The sequence below is a fragment of the Manihot esculenta genome, chromosome 18 (genome assembly GCF_001659605.2).
Source record: "Manihot esculenta cultivar AM560-2 chromosome 18, M.esculenta_v8, whole genome shotgun sequence".
Classification (NCBI taxonomy): domain Eukaryota; kingdom Viridiplantae; phylum Streptophyta; class Magnoliopsida; order Malpighiales; family Euphorbiaceae; genus Manihot; species Manihot esculenta.
In genome coordinates, this window is record NC_035178.2 from 28,855,631 (window position 1) to 28,874,672 (window position 19,042).

The 19,042-nt window shown below is 37.5% G+C and overlaps 1 protein-coding gene across 7 annotated transcripts; it reads right to left on the minus strand.

Annotated features, from left to right (window-relative positions):
- Nucleotides 1-5,385: 5,385 nt before the first annotated feature.
- Nucleotides 5,386-13,750, minus strand: LOC110608036 (sorting nexin 2A). Of its 7 annotated transcripts, none has more exons than XR_002486811.2 (6): nt 12,341-13,748; nt 12,018-12,227; nt 11,537-11,797; nt 8,033-8,119; nt 5,935-6,048; nt 5,386-5,714 (listed from the first exon to the last, which is right to left on the minus strand). XR_002486811.2 is itself a non-coding variant. In XM_021747247.2 (6 exons), exons 1-5 carry the CDS (start codon nt 13,412-13,414, stop codon nt 5,851-5,853), a joined length of 1,716 nt encoding a protein of 571 aa, XP_021602939.1. In that variant the 5' UTR covers nt 13,415-13,750; the 3' UTR covers nt 5,386-5,714; nt 5,834-5,850. The 7 variants fall into 7 exon arrangements, 4 of the variants coding, with proteins under 4 accessions (XP_021602939.1, XP_043808874.1, XP_021602941.1 ...); XM_021747247.2 differs by lacking the exon at nt 5,935-6,048 and adding an exon at nt 5,834-5,934 and having other exon boundaries at nt 12,341-13,750; XM_043952939.1 differs by lacking the exon at nt 5,935-6,048 and having other exon boundaries at nt 5,386-5,934; nt 12,341-13,749.
- Nucleotides 13,751-19,042: the final 5,292 nt, after the last annotated feature.

Consider the following 19,042-nt stretch of genomic DNA (forward strand, 5'->3'; position numbering starts at 1 on the left):
CACGAGAAGAAGCCATTCTCATAATTGACTTATAGCCTACTTTACACTATATTATCTACATTTCTCGTAATGCCACACAAGAGTATTTAACGTACTTAAAAGAGCTACTAGGATGGAAAAAAAAATGGCCTGAGCTTAATGATAGTGAAACAACTGAAACATTACTTGATGGTCCCAGTCCGCAGCAATATAGTCAATTAAGTCAACAACCAAGTTAATATAAATGGGCCAATTCTACGTCTTCACAATTTAAAGTTATCTACTTGAGACACTTGATGATCATCCCAAATAAGAGTATTTTGATCATCCCATATATTCACTTGTACCCCCTGACTGAGAACATCCATTTTGTCTAATAAACTCTATCACATCCACGTGGTTCGCTGCTTAGATTTTGTCTGCCAAAAGAGGTCCCAGAAAATACAAACCTTTTAATACCCAAACCCACAAACTAGAAGGATTGTGCAAGAGCCTCCAACATTGCTTCACTAAATAAGCGAGATTAAACTTTTATAAAATCTCTAAAACCTAAACCTTCCTAATACTTGGACTGATAAGGACATTACCAACTTAGCCAACTCAATTTCCTATACTCGCTATCACCACCCCACCAAAAGTTAGAAAGCAAAAGAAGTCTTGGGATAATGAAAAATTTCCATTGAATAAGAAGGAATAGTGGACAAAATAAATTGGATTAGGGTTGCCTATCCCGCCCATGAAAGTAACTTTTGCTTCCAAAACTGTGTCAAGACTGAACCCTTTCCTACACAACTGCCAATACTTGTTGCCTGAAGCATCCCAACTTGTAATCATAGATATCAATTAGAAGGCTGTAACTCTCTCATGTGAAATTTATTGAGAAGCTCGTGTTTAAGAACTAGAGACATGTTGTAACGACCCGGAAATCGGACCGCTACCGGCGCTAGGATCCAGGTCGGCTTAAGGCCGCCAGAACCCGTAGCAAGCCTGACATAAAACCTGTAAACCTGTTTAATCCCATACATGATCAAGAATATACATAAAAATTAAAACTTTTCTTTCATACATTCTCTCATACACCAAGCTCAACCTGTGCATGCATTGAACATAAACATAATTATAAACATTGACCCCTCTTTGGGATCTCATCAATGCCCCAATGGGTGACATAACATGCGTTGAGTTGGTTTACATCTACATCATAAAACATCTGAGATCATGTATTAAAAGGGATAACAACATTCTATGGTCAAGCACACCTCTAACATCCATAAACATCATTACATTACATTTCTATACTGTACTTAACATAACATCTCAACATTATTCATGTCCACACTATCTATTACATAACCAAGACTTCATTACTCTTGCTGACCTCCTGGTCTACCCTGTACCTGCAAACCTGGGGTTAAGGGAGAGGGGTGAGCTATAAAGCCCAGTGAGCAGAATAATAAAACATTTATATCAAAGGTTCATGCTTTCATGGAATGCATCACATCACAACTAATCATATCAAGGATGAACTTGTCACCACTTAGCCCTCTACATATTCCAATCATGCCAGGGGCGTAGTGCAGGCCACACCTGGTCTTCCTCTTATACATAACATATCATACATGACCAACTGTGCCGGGAGCGTAGTGCAGGCCACACCCGGTCTTTCTCTTACATAGTGCTAGGGGCGTAGTGCAGGCCACACCTGGACTTCCATATCATATCATCATGTCATAGCATATGAGGGCTAATGGATCATTCAACATTCATCCACATCAACAACATATTATGCAATGCAACATATTCGTGAATTCTAATGCATACACCCTAATATATATCTCATGGCATTCATGATGCGTGAGTCATGCTGAACTCTCATTTAATTTCTTAATTTAAAACATTAAGTTTAGTTCCACTCACCTCTGGCTGAAGCTCTACTGACTCTGAAGCAGCTAACTCACTGCTGAGGTCATCGATTCCTCGGGTCCGAACCTACACAGGTGGACTCAAATGAGGGACCAAACATACATGAACATGACTCTAAAATACTCCCCAAAAACCCCCTAAGAACACCTCAAAACATCCATGGAAAACATGCAAAGGAAGGCTGAACAAGGCACTTTCGGCGGCAGGTTCGGCGGCCGAAAGTCCCTCCAGAGCCGAAAGTCAGGCAGGTTCAGCGGCACCTTCGGCGGCCGAAACTCCCAGACAGAGACGAAACTCATGCATGTTCGGCGGCACTTTCGGCGGCCGAAACTGCCCTCCAGAGATGAAAGTCCTCTTTCGGGGGCAGGGTTCGGCAGCCGAAAGGCTTGCCTCCCAGGCAGGTTCGGCGGCCGAAAGTCCTTCGGCTGCCGAACCTGGTTTTTACCAAAAGGGCAGAAACTCGGTTCTTCATGCACAAAAGCCTCCCATACCTTTCAAACATGCATAAACCTATTCTACAACATGCATACTCAAGCATACAAGCTCCTATGGGCTTCAAACCATCAAAACCCCAACTACAACACATCAAACAACTCACATTGTTCATAAACATACATAAACCCATAAACATAACAATAACCTAAACATGCATTTCTACCCCATAGATCTACTTAAAACTTACTTAAAACATGCAATGAGCTCAAGATCGGCTCTTACCTCTTGAAGATCGAGAGAAAGACGACCTAAACTTGGAAACCAAAGGAAAGGAGCTCCTGTGCCTTCCAAGCTTCAAAACTTGCTCAAATGCTCAAAAACTTCAAAACAAAGTGAAAACTCATGAAAATCTTGAAAGATCTGAAGGAAGGAACTCAAAATCGGTGGGGGACGGCGGAGAGCTCACCTTGGCCAAAAATGGGGAGAAAACTCGTCCATTTCGGCTAAGGAACCCATTTATAGGTGGCTGGCCAGGCCACATTCGGGAGCCGAACGTGCCTCCGCATGCATGCCATGTTCGGCGGCCGAACATAAGGTTCGGCGGCCGAACATAAGGTTCGGCGGCCAAACCTGGGCTTCCCTCACTTATGCTTTCGGGGGCCTAAAGCACTCCCGAAGTGCATGCATGTTCGGCGGCCGAACCTGGGTCTTCCTCCAAGGCTATTTTCATTCAAAACTCAACTTCCTTTTCACTTAAAATCATAAAATACAATAAAACATTTTATAAAAACATGGTTTTACCCTTCTAGAGGTTTCCGACATCCGAGATTCCACCGGACGATAGGAATTCCGATACCGGAGTCTAACCGGGTATTACACATGTGCTTGTTGAAAAGAATATGTGACTTATGGAAATTAATAGATTGACTAGAAGCCATAGTGTAAGATTGAAGAATAAGGCACAGGTTTTCAGCTTCCTCTCTCATAGCACGAGCAAACAACAACGTATCATCTGCAAACAAAATTTTTATAAATGGTGGAATAAATCGTGAAATTTTTAAACCTCTTGTATTGCCACTTCTTTGAGCGTGAAGCAATATATAAGAGAGAGCCTAGGAAATAAATAGAAATAGATAAGGAAAGAGAGGGTTTCCTTGCATAAGCCTTCAAGAGGGACAAAAATGAGAAGTAGGTTCCCTATTAAGAAGAATAAAAAGACTAACAATCATGATGCATTGCATTAGCAAATGCACCCAGTCCACAGCGAAGCCCATACGCAATAAGACTTGCCTTAAAAACTACCATTCAGCCTAATTATAGGCCTTATGCATACCTAATTTCAATGTTATAGCATATGAACAATGGTTAGAATTCTTGACAAAAACATAGAGTGTCCATGTGTGATCATAATGTTGTCACGAATAGCTCAATTTAGAATAAAAGAGTTTTGGTCCTCTAGAATAAGTGATTGCATCCATGACTTTAACCTATTGACAAGAGTTTAAGAGATAACTTCATAAATAAAATTACACAAACTAATAGGGCGACACTAAGTATTCCGATTGGACTCCTAGACTTGGAAATGAGAATGATGCTATTCCAATTGAACTCCCTTAATAAATGTTCGATCCCATAAAACCTATGAACAACATGGTACAGGGTCGTACCTCCAATGTTGCTATAAAACAAGCCTGAGAAGCCATCAGTGCCTAGAGCTTTATTGCTACATAGCTGGAATATTGCAGTCTTAACCTCATCATTTCGTAACTGGTGCTAATAGCACCTCATTAATCTCTATAATAGTGAGTGTGGAATCATAGCCAACACCTAATCACATCCTTGAATTAACGTTGCTATGCAAATACGATAGAAATAGGTGCAAATCAAAAGCTTAATATCAATGTCCTTTTCAACAGACTGAAGGCAATCAATATGATTTCATTGTCTCCCTTAAAAAGGTAGATAGATGAAAAAATTTGAGTATTATGGTTCCCTTCCTATAGCAATTGTACACAAGAATGTTGTTTATAATGCAATCGTCCCTTTGCCATAAATCATGAAGTTGAGCTAGCAATTGTGCCTCAAAACCTATTTTACACGACTCAAAAGGACAAGCATACAACTCTGCGTTGATGTTGAAGTTCTTGTACTTTATTGAAATACACTTAAACACCTTCCTCTACCAAATGTTTAACTGAGTTTTGCAAGCTTGTAATTTTTGCATAAAAAGAAAACATATCAAAACTCCAAACGGACACATTCTATGCCCATTGAATTATTGTTGCACAATGAGGATAAAGCATCTACTTTGCCTTAAAATGAAATAAGAACTTACACCTTACCGATTAAGTATCAAGCAATAACATCAAAGGATGATGTCATATATTCAAACAATTATTCATGAATGAGTTGAACTCGTGGAAAATAACTCTTGCCACTCTATAGAAACAAGAGTTCGATCCAATCACGGTTGAATTGCTTGGTCTCCAAAACGCTTATTAAACCATGTAAAAACTTTTCCTTTCCATGCTAATTCTATTAAAGCAAAAAATTTAATGAAGTTATTGAAACCAGCTACCGGGGAAGAACGGACTGCACATCCACCTAGCCTATCATCCTAGTTCCGACTAGCATTGAAACATCAACAATAATATAAAATATTAATTGTTGGAAGTTGGGACAAACTAAGGAAGATGAAAATGAGAGAAACCTTGTACTAAGAATGAGTTAAAAAATTATTCATTTAACGCAGATATAAAAATTAACTATTGAACCAATTTTCGAGTTTAGTTGACCGATAATAGTTTGATTCATCTAGTTTCAACATTTACCAAAAAAAGGGCTTGTTGAATCCTTTTTTTTTTTTTAATTCAAATGGTTTGTTGACCGAAAAACCTTGAAATTAAACCTTGAAATTACTTGTCTGACGAGCATAAAATAGGCCTCTTGCGTTTTATGTTTTACCCCGGAAAGTGAAAATAAGAGGTACCATTAGTGAACCTTTAAAGTAAAATGATTCAATCATCATTCATTGAGGTCTCAAAATCATCAGCTCAAAACCCTTCAGAATTTAAATTGGTAATAATGCAAAATTACATCATCAAAATTAACATTTCAGGAAGTGTTGAACAAATAACAACCTCACTAACACACAAAGTGAAATTTGATAAAGCTACAAACTTCTCTCTCTTCTTTATTCTTTCAATGTAACAATATTTCCTAAAAGTGAGCAATAACAAATATTAAGAAAAAAGAAATTAAGAGCAGAATATCAGAATTTACAGCCACCCATACATTCAAGTGCTCTCTCTAGAATATGCACTTGTCTCTTCTGCAACCTTCGTCCATACATTTGCAATCTTCTCAGCATATCCCACCTGTACGTTCAAACATATAAAGGTGCTTGATCATTACCATAATGTACTAACAGAAAGTACACGTGAGAAGCGCTTCCATTTATTCTTTAACAGCAATTATTATTAAGTGCCGTCATCACCTGGGCTTCAATGAACATCACAATGATTGATTGTTGCAGAAAATAATAGCGGAACTGTACCTCAGGTTTCTATAATTTGATGCATCAGGTTTTTCTCTCACCTGATGTCATACATACAATTGAGAATCCAGTAAAACTCGATGTACGCAAGGACTAGGACAAGATGCAACCACAATCTATTTGAGCTTTACATGCAACGTTGACTTTGGAGCAATCTTTACAAAAGAAAAGAGCAACATCAGGAATCTGATGTATTTATTAATTTTTCATTCCATTTATGCATATACCCTCCATTTACAATGATTTATTTTATAAGAAAAAAAATTCAAATGAACTTTTGCAAGATGAGGCATGATTTCAATTTCTTTTAAAATTAAGTTTATTTTTAAAAAAAAAAATCAATTTCTTTTGATCCAAACAAGAAAATTGATAGAAAATAAATTAATTGAAATGAAAGCTTACAAAAAATTTTATTCCAAACGAAAGGATCAAGTTTGATTTGTTTATCGCAACTAGAAAATTTGACAAATTACCTTTGTAAATAAATAAAATATGGTATTTCTGGCAATTCATGTATATAAATATGATGCTGGGCTCTGGGAAGGTGCTTATGATAAGGTATAGCAAATATATAACAAAATCACTGTAAAGCCTCCTTTTTATTTCTTTTATTTTGACTTCTCTCATCTCATTCCATATCTCCATTATTTGCAAAGCCTAATTCAGCATTGCATCTTTTTCTATTCCCTATTTTATGTCTCCTAAATTGTCCATCATTCTAAAACTCTGTAAAACCCTTGATTAATCCTATTAAATTTTTTTGGCAATAGATAAATATAATTTAATAATAATTAAAAATAATAATCAAAAGTAGGTGCCATTTGCACATATAGTCGAGTCATTCAAAATGAAGTATTACGATTTCAGCCAATGACAAAATGGAAAGTCAAATAATTAAAAGCCTACAGCAGAACATAATGGAATATAATACTAAGCAATAATGCAATTGAACGAAACAAACTGAGAATTTAAAAATTAATCCATTTCTATATTTGATTGCAAAACAAAAACTAATCTAATACAATGGAATGTCAGATATAAGGAAATAGGGTGTGAACAGGTTATCAAATTAAACTATGGCTGATTAGTGCGCAAGAACATAAGAAATCCATGGTAAAGGAAAGGGATAACAGCAGCAGAGCAAAAGAAAGAGAAAAAGAGGGAAACTAAACCATCCACAGGCTTTGCAAACTGAACAAAAACCTTGACTAATAACTGGTTACATAGATATTTGTAAACTTGTTAACTAATCTTATGTGTACCAGGATTACAAAGATTCTAACCCAATAACAAACAGGATGTAAACAATTCTCTGCATACTCTTAGCAAAAACTCCTAAAAATAGTGCTAGAATCTAACATTCCTTAGTACAAATTTTACAAGAAAATCAGAATTTTAAAATTAAATTCAATTACAATAATACCTAAATCTAGATTTTCTTGTCATTTATCCACACACAATCCATAATGGAACTGCATAAAATTTAAAAAATCCCCACATCCCACCTAACATCACCAACTTTCCCTTTACAACACCATTGCAAAGCGTAATCAGGTAATCAGCTGTTAGTGTTGCATTAAATAGATTTTCTTGTATTAGGCTTACCAAATTTATGTAGCTCAATTCTAGCAGACATGTTCATAGTCACAAATGGCACAAGGGAAGGGGGAAAGAAAAAAGAAAAGAAGAAGAAAACGACACCTTAACCCCCCAACTGTAGGCACTTGACCACTAGACTTGGCCTAATGTCTATCCAAGTGCATTTTACCCCTGAAGCACTTGCAACATTGATCAAATACTCTATCTATAGGTTTGAGCACAAGATACTCCACTTCTCACAGAAGTATAGCTTTGAGGACTCTATAATGTCAGGCAATAGGAAGTACTTTTGACTTCATATAAATATAGCATTGCAATATAAAGCAATAGGAATAACTTTTGAGTTCTCTAGTAGGTTGTATCATATCTTGCAATTTCAATCCATATGAATTCAAAATCAAAACTTATTCAAAACTTATCCAACAGTGCAATCACAAGTTTAAGGGAACCTAAGAATAAGTCATTCTAGAAAAGAAAACATCATGTTCTCTAGCAACATTATATTACCCTTTAAACAGAATGCCAAATCATAATTGGTACCTGATTAAGAACAAACCCCTTCAACATGTTCAAGAAGTCAGTATGCCTTTCTCTGTCAAGCCTCTCCAGTTCACTTCTGTTATTGTCCTGAAATCAGATTCTTATCAAGGCAATTGCAAGATTGAGAAGTGTTCTCTGTCTCTCTCTCTCTCTGTGTGTGTGTGTGTGTGTGTGTGTGTGTGTTTGTGTGCATGAGACAGAGAGGGAGAGAAGAAAAGAGGCCATAGTGTAACCTTACATCATTGTTTTGAATAATGACTGTTATGTAGCATAACAGCCTTTATATAAACTTTTTTCTGGGGTACCATTACTTGTTAAGCCATAATGCAGGGTAAAATTTCTTTTGCTATGGTAACAACCATGACCAATGTGACAATAAAGGTAAAGGAAAATACATGGAGGCTTTCCATTAAGCATAGGCCATTACAGCTTAGCAAAAAAAACTTGCTCTCTCTCTCTCTCTCTCTCTCTTTTTATTTGTTTATTTATTTATTTTACAACAGCAGTTCAGCCCCTCTTTCCAAGTTTCTGATACTCCCATTTTATAGAATCATCCAATTCAGTTGCTGGTTTTTAATAAATTAACCTACTTCAGAATTCAGATAATTCCACATTTTATTGAAGATTAAGAAAATAATCACGTAGAAAAGGGTATATTTATATAATAAAATTAAAATTCCAGCATATCTCATATGCAAATAATACTAGCTCAGCGGTGTACTAAGGTATGCTTGAAGAGGTAGGTTCAGTAAATATCAGCTCATGAGCCAAAATTATGTTATGACTGAAGCTCACCTGACTATGCTTGAACATATTGACAAGCCGCTGGAAAAAGGTTATCAAAAGCCAAAGGAAAATTAGAAACTTGAAAATTCTTAGGGTGATGGAAGAAATTAGGAAAGATTTAGGAGAGTGAGGCTAAGGAAGAGATTGATTTTCTTGATGTTGCCACATTTTTTCATGATAATTGACAAAAAGAAGAGGTCAACATTGTTCATGATGGAAAAGGAAGACATTGATATTGTTGGCAGAAGGGGAAGAGGAGGATATTGTAGGAGATGGAGAAAAAAAAGAGGTTGGCACTTGACATTATTAGTGGTGAAGAGGAGATTGTACCAAATCAAGCAAATTCCCTGAAGACGCAGCTGCTAGAATCAAAAAATGTCTTGAGCATGTTAATGATGTGAAGACTGAATAAAGACCAAAAGTTTCTGTAGTAGGCTTCAGCATATAACGAAGCATAATGAGGTTCTTGCTGCTAAAGTTCGACAAATAGAGAGGGACGCTATTGGATTGCCTTTCTGGTTCATGGAAAACTACTATTGTCACAGGGTAACCTAGATGGACATTGCAATTTCTTGGAGCAATGGGGGAGAATTAAGCTTATTAATTCAAGAGAACCATGATTGTGATTTCTATTGTTACAAGTTCTCAATTTACAGGAAGCATATATGGGAAAAATCAAGAAGACTAAATAATATATTAATTTTAAGGGGAGTTGCATCTGTAATTTTTAAAGAAGATGAATAGAAAGATGGAGAAAAAAGATAAAGAACAGCAAACATGAAGGAAGAAAGCCAAATTTCAGTAACAGTATATTTGTTTGGTCATTAAAATCCATTACAGGTAGCAGTACCTTGTGGTCTATAACTGCAATACATTTTGCTGATTCTTGTTCCTTTCTTCATTCTTAAGGACAAAAATGATTTCAAGGAGTTGAGAACATTATGACTAAGGGGTACAGTAGTAAGTGACTAAAGAGTAGCTTAGTTAATCTGGCAGGTAATTTTCAGAGTTAGAAATGGGGGGATGAGTAGTACTGCAATTACAACCATCTTAGAAGTAAAGTTACAGCTTTTAGATATAGTTAATAGATAGAAGAAGCATAAAAACAGAATCAGACCTATAATCATTCATTCAAAGAATCAATACAAATATTCACCCTTCCTGTTCCATTTCTCAACCCAGTCTCAATATATTTCTCTCTTTTCCCTATTTCTCTATTTCAAAGGAATTGCAGGTCTGAAACAATTCATCGAATATGTGGACTGATTCCTTTCTGCTTATTGGTACCAATGAAAGACTAATGCTATGATCAAAACTCACATTGTTGCAACCGCATAAGCAAGTAATCGAAAAAGAAACAAAACAAACAAACTTTCCCTGGTTCAATCTCCCACTAGGGAGACACCCAGTCATGCCATCTTCTACTATTAATATGTGAACAGGTCATTAAGCTCAAAACTAACTCTCAAAGCTATATTTACTCCTAATTCCTTCATATCACTTTGAATAAGGTTTTTGAGGAAAATGTCACAAGTACTTTGCAATTATGGCGGTTTTCGACACTGAATAAACTGATCCTCTTGAGACAACGCCACCTCCTTTTTAACAAGATCTCTCCTTTAATCCCTCACATTCTATGTTACTTGGATTGGAATAGAGTGTCAAAAATAGGTGCATATTCTTATGTCCAACTTGTCAACTTTCTGAGTAGAAAATATAGGTAGAAAATATAGGGATATGGATCTAAATGTAGACATGAGGCTTGGATACGTTATATTATATAAAGTAAACTATAATAAAAAATTATGAAGTTATATAGTAATCATTATAATTTAAATAGATGATCAAATACAACCAAATATATCATCTAAAGTACAACTAAATAACTAATTTTTATCTAAATACATGCTCTTGTTCTTTTGAGAAATGAATGCTCTATTAACTATGCATGAAAATGTCACTCAAGTGTCTGAGTACACGAATATGTATTATACACATATTCCGTGTTGTATCTCATGAATGGTCATGTCAACATGAGCAAGGCATGGAAAAATGGGAGTTAGAGCACCAGAGCTCACATCAATGCAAAGAAAATTCGTCACCAAAAATTAAATTGTCAATGCAACACATACATGAATCTTGGAACAGGACAAATGATCTAAGAGCCAAAGAAGATAGTATAAGAGTTGCACATACAGCAACAAGGAACTAACCATATTTCAACAATAGCAACCAATGTCCAAAAGGCCATACAACAAGATTACTCTCAATGCCAATGAACTCAGCAATTATTGGGCAAACTTGGACCACATAAACCAATAAAGATGCCAAACCAGACAACACCACCAGCGCAAATTAATATCCACTACACTGCTCTGAAACATTAATTCTCAAACCTGATATCAAAAATCTGTTGCAAAACCAAAGCACCTAATTATTTATCCTTATCTGAAAAGGATATAGTTTTGTTGACAGATTTCCCAAACCTCATTTTTCTCTAAGCACATATTATGCCCAAAACTGTTCACTTTATCATTTACATGAGCTTCATCTATAGTAATTGCCATTAAGGAACAATTCAGGCAAACAAGTAATAGAAAGTTCTCATCAGAGTAGCTCTAAGTCCTTTGCAATTACAAAGATGCTAAAGTTGTTGAAATAGTTGGAAGACCATAAGCATAATCCAATTTTTATATGAACAAGAAATGTAGACAATACCTTTATCCGTTCATACTCTCTAATTGCAACATGTTTCGCATCCTCAGTGACTCTTATGGTGTCCTTCAACTCCTCTATCTTGCGAATCCTTGACTTGTCACCACCAAATATCTTTGATGATGCAGCTTCAAGTTTTTCAGCCCTTGATTGCAATGAGGACAATTCTGATATAAGAGTTTGCACAGTCAACAAAGCACTAGAACGGTCTGAGAATGCCCCATGGACAGATAACATTAGCCCGAGATATTCATGGAGAGTATCCTGCCAAATTCAACAATAGCAGAGTTTTTTTTAAGAACATTAGGATATTCAAGTCTTATGCCCAAAGGTTTCTATCTGGTATTTGTAAATTTGAATAAAGGGTCAGATCCATTTCACGCAGAATGCATTAACTGGTAAAAATTAAAAAGATTCATGCACACAAGTCAACTCATTAGAAAGTACTATAATTCAATAGATATCAAAGATTTCTGCAATTTACCAAATGCTTGACAGTCTGTGCATTTAGCTCCCGGTAGAATCGGCTTGCTTTAACTGCAGCTGTCGCCACATTTTTCATGTCAGCAGCCGTCACTCTCTGTGAAGTAAAGATAGCCTCCTCGTTCTCAAATTTAGTCAATTTTATAAATGCTAACCCTAATTCTCCCATCGTCTCCCCCATATCTTGCTGTGCTTTCACCAGAGATTCAGCCTATTAACGAATTCCACAACACAAATCATTCTAAATGCACAATCACACTTTTGAAGATACACTGGACCTACATTTTTTAAATCATCGAACGAAATTTAAACTTACAAATTTACCTGCTGAGAAGCGTTGCTGAGTTGCTGCTCAAGATCATGCATCCTGTCTTTCTTCTCCAAGAACTCTTTGTCCTCCTCAACAACTGGTGGCTTTGATCCTACCCAATCATTACTAACTGACTGCCTCAACTCCTTAAATAGCCTCAACAAATCCCTACCTCCTTTTGCTGGCTGCACCACTTCGTGTGGCGCCGCTACCGCACTTTCTCCAAATAACTGCTTGGGCAACTTCACTGCACCATCGAGCATCCTTGAAGCTACATCAGTACTGGTTGGCAACGGCAACTTCCCTTGAACCTGTAAAAAAGCCTTTAGTTCATCGCTTTTCCTTATCACTGGATGCGCTGCGAGTCTTCTCAAGTATTTCTCTAACGCCACTCTCCTCTGCTCCACAAACTCCTGCTTCTGCATCACTTGGCTCTCCACCAAATTCTTGTCCGGCCTCGGCGGGATAAAAAACCCTCGATATGACTCTGCTAAACGATCTGATAAAGTTACCACGTCTCTAAATCGCCTTCGAACGCTAAATTCAGATCCGCTAAATCCCGGTATATTCGTCCTCGTCGCGATTAGATACGTAACATAAGTGTTACTTCCTGGGACGAGAGAATTAGAAGTTTCTTGCTCCTTCTGTGGATTCGAGACTGTTATTTTGATATAATCGGAGGTGGAGGACGGTGATCTCGAGAGAGAAACCGATGAATCGGAAGCCCGATCGGGGCTATCGACGCCGTTGATTTCGTTGCCAGCGTTCTCATCGAACGGACTGAAAATGACATCGGCATAGGACGGCGGTTCGATGTAGGACGAGTTATCGGTTGAGACGTGAGGGTTTCGTAAATCATTAATGGACGAAGGAGTGAGAAGAGGATCAGAGTCACCTGGAGCCACCACCATCGGGGGCGAAAGAGGGTGTTGAGTGTCGGCGAGCGATGACATGGCGCTGCGATAATCGGAAAAGGATTTGGTGCCGTTGCTGTTATTAGAAGGCTCGTCGAGGACAAGGTTCTCCATTTCTTCTCGGGAAGCTAACATATGGGCCTCTTCAAAGCCCTGGTTATCTGATCCCATCATAGTTATTCCGATTGGTAAAAGAATTAGGAAATAGAAATAAGTTACAGTACAGCTGCTAAACTACGATGAAGAGTCAAGTTGAGCATTGAGTATTCTACATGAAGTGAAGTAGGGACTGATAGGAGCATGAGCCAACGTGCGCCGGTGGAGATAGGTGGAAGAAGACGATCGAGCATGAGATGCACGTGGCCGTTTCGAAAGGATTGGGGTTTTTCTTTTGGGTTCTGAAACTTATGGTACGCTAGGTGGGGACGTCTGGGGTTTGGATTGTTTTATCTTTCAGATGGGATTAGATAGAAAACGGAGAATCGTTCAGAAAAATATATACATATAGAAGACAGGGATGGCTTTTCTTTTTCTTTTTCTTTTTTTTTTTCCTTTTACTTTTTAATATAATTTGGGAAATGTCTATACTTTTTTTTAGCAAGACCCATAGAATTAATTTACAACGAAAGGGGTTGGGAAAAACTAAGATAACAACCCATAAAAAACAAAAAGCTCAGCCCATAAACTAACCAACTCAGAATCCATAAAACCCAAAAACAGACCATCCAACGCAAGTATCGAACCAACAAACCTAGCAAACCATCGACTACTGCCATTAAATCCACCTGATTCTTCGAGAAGCCAAACAAGAAACAGAGGAGATCAATACCACAAAATGCCAATAACAACGCCAAATCGATCAACCATTGCAACCACCACAAAGATAAGAAGAACGAGCATGCATACAATATATGAAAATGAGAAGGCTCTTGACTAGACTAAAAGACTTCTCGGGACATCAAGGAGACGCGACAAAACTTCATGGCATGTCTACAGCTTACGGGAACGTGATTCATCGGATGTGGATATGTAGTCCCAAAATATCAATGTCAATAGCAATGAAAGCCCTCCTTGGAGACCAGAGAAATCAACCCTCAACGCACCATCAACTCAAGTCCAAAGAGATCTCTTTCACATATGAACACCATGAGCCTGAGAGAAAAAAAAAAAAAAAAAAAAAGGAGAAGATAACAAAAGAAAAATAAAAATAGACCCCAATAGCCTCTATCTAACCATGGCGAGAGAGGATAACCGCAGTGATTGATGGAGGAAAGACTAAAACTAATCAAACAAATGGCAAGGGAAGGGAAATCCAATCACGCAAGAAAACAAAGAACAATAAGGAATTTGATAATCAAAGAGAACAAAAGAAATAGAGATGAAAACTCTCACAAAAGACAATAAAAAAGGAACCATACCTGTTGACCTTCTTTTCCCGTCGCTTCCTTTCTTTTTCTCTCTTTTTTATTCCCAAAACTTCCTAAAGAGGCGTTCAAAGCTACTGGCTCAAACACAATAAATTTATTTTATATAAAAGATAAGTAATGTAACACAACAATCGCCTAAAATAAGCCGTGAACTGTTAGCATAAGATAGAGCCACGTAGTAATGGTTTGATAAGCCAATATACGGCCCCACCCTTAGAAAGAAAGACACGAACACCGTAGCATTTAGCTCTTCATCAAGACTCGCCCTTTTCTGGATAAGGTGAGTCTTCACATAAAGTTACCGTTAACGGACACAATCCAGCAGATCTCTGTTACACCTGTAATTATGGGATCTCCGATCAATTAGCCGAAGGGATCCCTTATTAGTTAGCCAGCACTCGCTGAATTTTTAGAAAATACTATACAACTACTCTTGAGTTCCAAGTAATTCTTTATAACTCACCCCATTCTTCAGCTTATTGACTTGAGTATCGGAGTTGCTGTCGTAGGCGCCAACCACCTCATTTTCTCTTTCTTGCATGATTGACCAATCATAGTACAGCTCCATTTCGGTCACCCTTGTCTTTCATTGCCTTTCCCTTAAAAAGAAATCTTTCTTTTATCTCTCTTGAAATGGCCGGCACTTCACGAGCTGCTACTAAGGTTGCTACCAACAAGGGTGCTATCATTTCTTCCACTCCTTACAGTGGACAAAACACACCTGTATGGTCAATGAACCAAATCTCAACAATTTAAACAGTGAGCCAATGCTCCAACACATCAAAAGGTTGCAGGCTACTCTTGAGCAATACAAGACTCGGGGGGAGGCATCATTCATGGCTCCCAGGGGAAGGAAGGAAGCCTCCATTAATACCCTAAGGATTTGGACAGAGGTAATCCAGACGCAATCCAAAGGAAAGCTGAGTTTAAGAAACAAGAATCATCAGACGACGCTTTGAAGGACGTCAACTGAAAGCTGATACGGGCTGTTCTAAGGTACCAGAAGGAGCAAGAGGAAGGTTATGGCCTGGACAATGCCTCCCCCCTGTCAAAAGAGATCTTAGTGGAGACTTTCCCAACCAAGTTCAAGTTGTCTAGCCTGGACAAATATAATGAAACAGTAGATCCCAAAAGTCACCTGGCGATCTTTAGGACGACCATGCAGTTTCAAGATGTCAATGACCTCGTATTATACAGAGTGTTCCCATCAACACTCACAGGTTTGGCTTAGAAATAGTACCAACATTTGAGCCCAGGTTTAATTCAAAACATTACATAATTTGCTAGGTTATTTAAATCCAGATTTATTACTTGTATAACTCCTAAAAAACTCTCCTCTGACCTGCGAAAGGTCCGTCAAGGAGAGGGAAAAACGTTAAGGAGTTTTATCTTACGATTTAATGTAGAAACTATACAGGTGGAGGAGTTAAATCATGAGATAGCATGTGAAGCATTGAAGAAAGGAACACACAATGTCAAGTTCATGGATTCTTTAATCAAGAACCCAATCGCTACGTACCAACAGCTGATGGAAAAAGCCGAGAAGTATATCTGGCTGGATAATAAAGTCCATGCATTGAGAGAGGATAAGAGGGCAAGCCAAAAGTCAAACCAAAAGCCAGAGAGATGATGATATGAAGGAAACCAAACAAGTTACCCAATCTCCCGAAGGAAGGATGACCAAAGTAGGTATGAGAATTATACTCCATTAAATGACTCACAGACACGTATTCTGATGTGGATGAGGAAAAACAACAAGGAGGTCAGGTGGCCTCCCAAGCTCAATCCCGAAAAAGCCGAAAGGCGAGACATGACCAAGTATTGCCACTTTCACGAAGACCACAGACATACCATGAAAGAGTGCTGACAGCTGAAAGACAAGATCGAAAGGTTAATAAGGGACGACACACTCTGAAAGTTCGCCAGAAAGAATGGAGAGGAGAGGAGAGGAGGCCCGAACCAAAGGTAACAACTCCTGCAACAATAGTGAACCTATAGGGGTTATACATGTAATTATAAGAGGACTTAGCGATGGCAAAGGGAAAAACAAACACATCGCAAAAAATGTCCTGTCAGTTGAATAGAAACCATGGGCCAAACAGAACGTAAGGTTCGGACCTGCAGACAAGACGATAGGATTTTTTCAAAACAACATAATAATTGTCAACATCCATCTAAACAGGTATGAAATGAGGCGAGTCTTGGTGGATACAGGTAGTTCCATTAATCTCCTCACCTCAAATGTTTTCAATAAGTTAGGTCTGGATAAAAATAACCTTGTTAAGGTCTATGATACGGATCCAATAGGACAAATTAATGATACGGATCCAATAGGACAAATTTCTAACAATGGTGTGGAGCAAACTTATATCATTCCAATGGATCCAAGAGTAGTTCAAAATCATATTCATATAATCCATATATATTTAGGGCGTGCTTTAACTCATATGGGACAGATTTGGTGCAACATTTGCAATCATAGGCTGAGGGAGCCTAATCAAACCTATGGGCTAAAACTACATAAAGGAAAGCCTAAAGTGAAGATCAAGTAAGGCTTTTGTGAAGATTCAACTTTGTTATGATGGGCTTGCTAGTTTTATTATTTAAACACTTGTTTTATTTTAGTTTTGTTTGGGCTTGTATTCTGGCCATATTTTATCTTTTAAGTTTTAGAGTGTTGGGCATGTTGTGGGCTTATATTTTAATACTTATGTGTTATTTTAGTGTGTGATTGGGCTTGGGTCTTATGTGTTTAAGTCAGGCCCAAGAAGAGTGTCTTAGGGTTTTATTTATTTTTCTCCTTACTATATAAGGATAAGAAACAATTGTAAGAGACAGCTTTGAAATCAAATTATCAGAATTATTTTCATGCCTTTGGCGTGTATTGCTTTGAGTGAAAGTGAGGATTTGCTTTCATCAATTGCACCAGGAATCTCGATTAACTTATCAACTATTTGTTGTGGCGTTTGTCAGATTCTCATCTAAATCCTTCAATCATTGGTGTAGCTTCTCTAAGTGTGGGGTGCCATAGGAGGTGGGTTTATCAGATCTTTGGATTCCATATCTACTTGTGCGTGTGGGTTTGGGGCTTGTGCCATAGGGTTCCGCGTCAGTTGGTATCAGAGCCAAAGTGAGGTAAATTCTTATTTATCTCAGGATCTAGAGTTTTTTTTTCTGGGTTTTCCTTTTCTTCGTTATTGATTTCTGTGAGTTTCCTTTTCTTCGTTACTGAGTTTTCCTTTTTTTTCTGAGTTTTCCTTTTCTTCGTGCATCACAAAAAAAAAAATCGCAATACAAAAAAAAAAAACGAAAAAAAAAAAAAATTCCCTTTGCCTTATCTTGTTCTGGCAGAAATTGTGATTGTATCTATATTTCCGTACCTATCTCAATTGATTGCTGTAGTTTGTGGGAATCAATTTGGAAATTTGAAATTTGAATTGGGTTGAATCCAGATTAGAGACAAAAGAAATCTGCCTATTGAATTTTATTTGATTTTTTTTTTCTGTCTCTATTTGTGGGTCTTGATACTTGCCTTTTTGGGTAGATTTTAATAGATCCATATTTAATTTACTTTGAAGTGAATTAAATTCAAAATTTTCCAGATTCGTTTTTATTTGAATTCTAAGTTTCCTTTTTGGTTTAAGCTTGTTTTTCTTTCCTTGACATTGCTGGAGTATTATTTGCTTGTGTCTATACTCTAGGTGATATTTTCAAGTAGCACACCACCTAGTTCTGGTGTTACTTTCCAAATTGTCAGTGTCTTCTTTCTAGTTTTTGTGCGCTTCCTTCTTTCCTTAGGTTTTTTTTCTTTGTTTCATTAAACGCACCTTGTGGTTAGTTGGTTGACCTTAGTTTCTGAAGTGCAATTGAAGAATCAGCAAAAGAGTGGTAAGTGTGCAGACACTTGAGTGCTTTCCTTTCTAACACAATATTTGCTAGTTCTCTTTGTTCTTTGTTGATTCAAGGTAGGATGAGTAAAGATCAGAATATCTCACCAGCGTCCGCTTCTACAAGAATACCTCAAAGAACTCATAATTGCGATAATGACTGTGATGATTCGGATGTGTCTGTTAATAATGTGTTGCTTGCTGCACATTGTGAGATGCTTGTTGCTAGGCGTGCTTTGAATATCCAGGTTAAGGAAGAAAGTCTAGAACAACGGGAAAACATATTTCACACTAGGTGTTTGGTTAATGGAAAAGTGTGTACTGTCATTATTGATGGAGGTAGTTGTGCAAATGTGGCTAGTGTGTATATGGTGGAGAAATTGGGCTTGGCTTCTATTAAACACCCTAAGGCATACAGATTGCAATGGTTGAACGAATGTGGTGAGGTCAGAGTTACACGCCAGGTGGTTATACCATTTTCTATTGGT

Bases quoted from the DNA above. Each gene is read 5' to 3' on its own strand.
- LOC110608036 (XM_021747247.2), bottom strand. From the start codon at position 13,414: ATGATGGGATCAGATAACCAGGGCTTTGAAGAGGCCCATATGTTAGCT. The intron at 11,798-12,017 runs GTAAATTGCAGA...TGAATTTGGCAG, and splicing joins CACAGACTGTCAAGCATTTG to GATACTCTCCATGAATATCT. The intron at 8,120-11,536 runs GTATTGTCTACA...ATCTGATTTCAG, and splicing joins GAGAGTATGAACGGATAAAG to GACAATAACAGAAGTGAACT.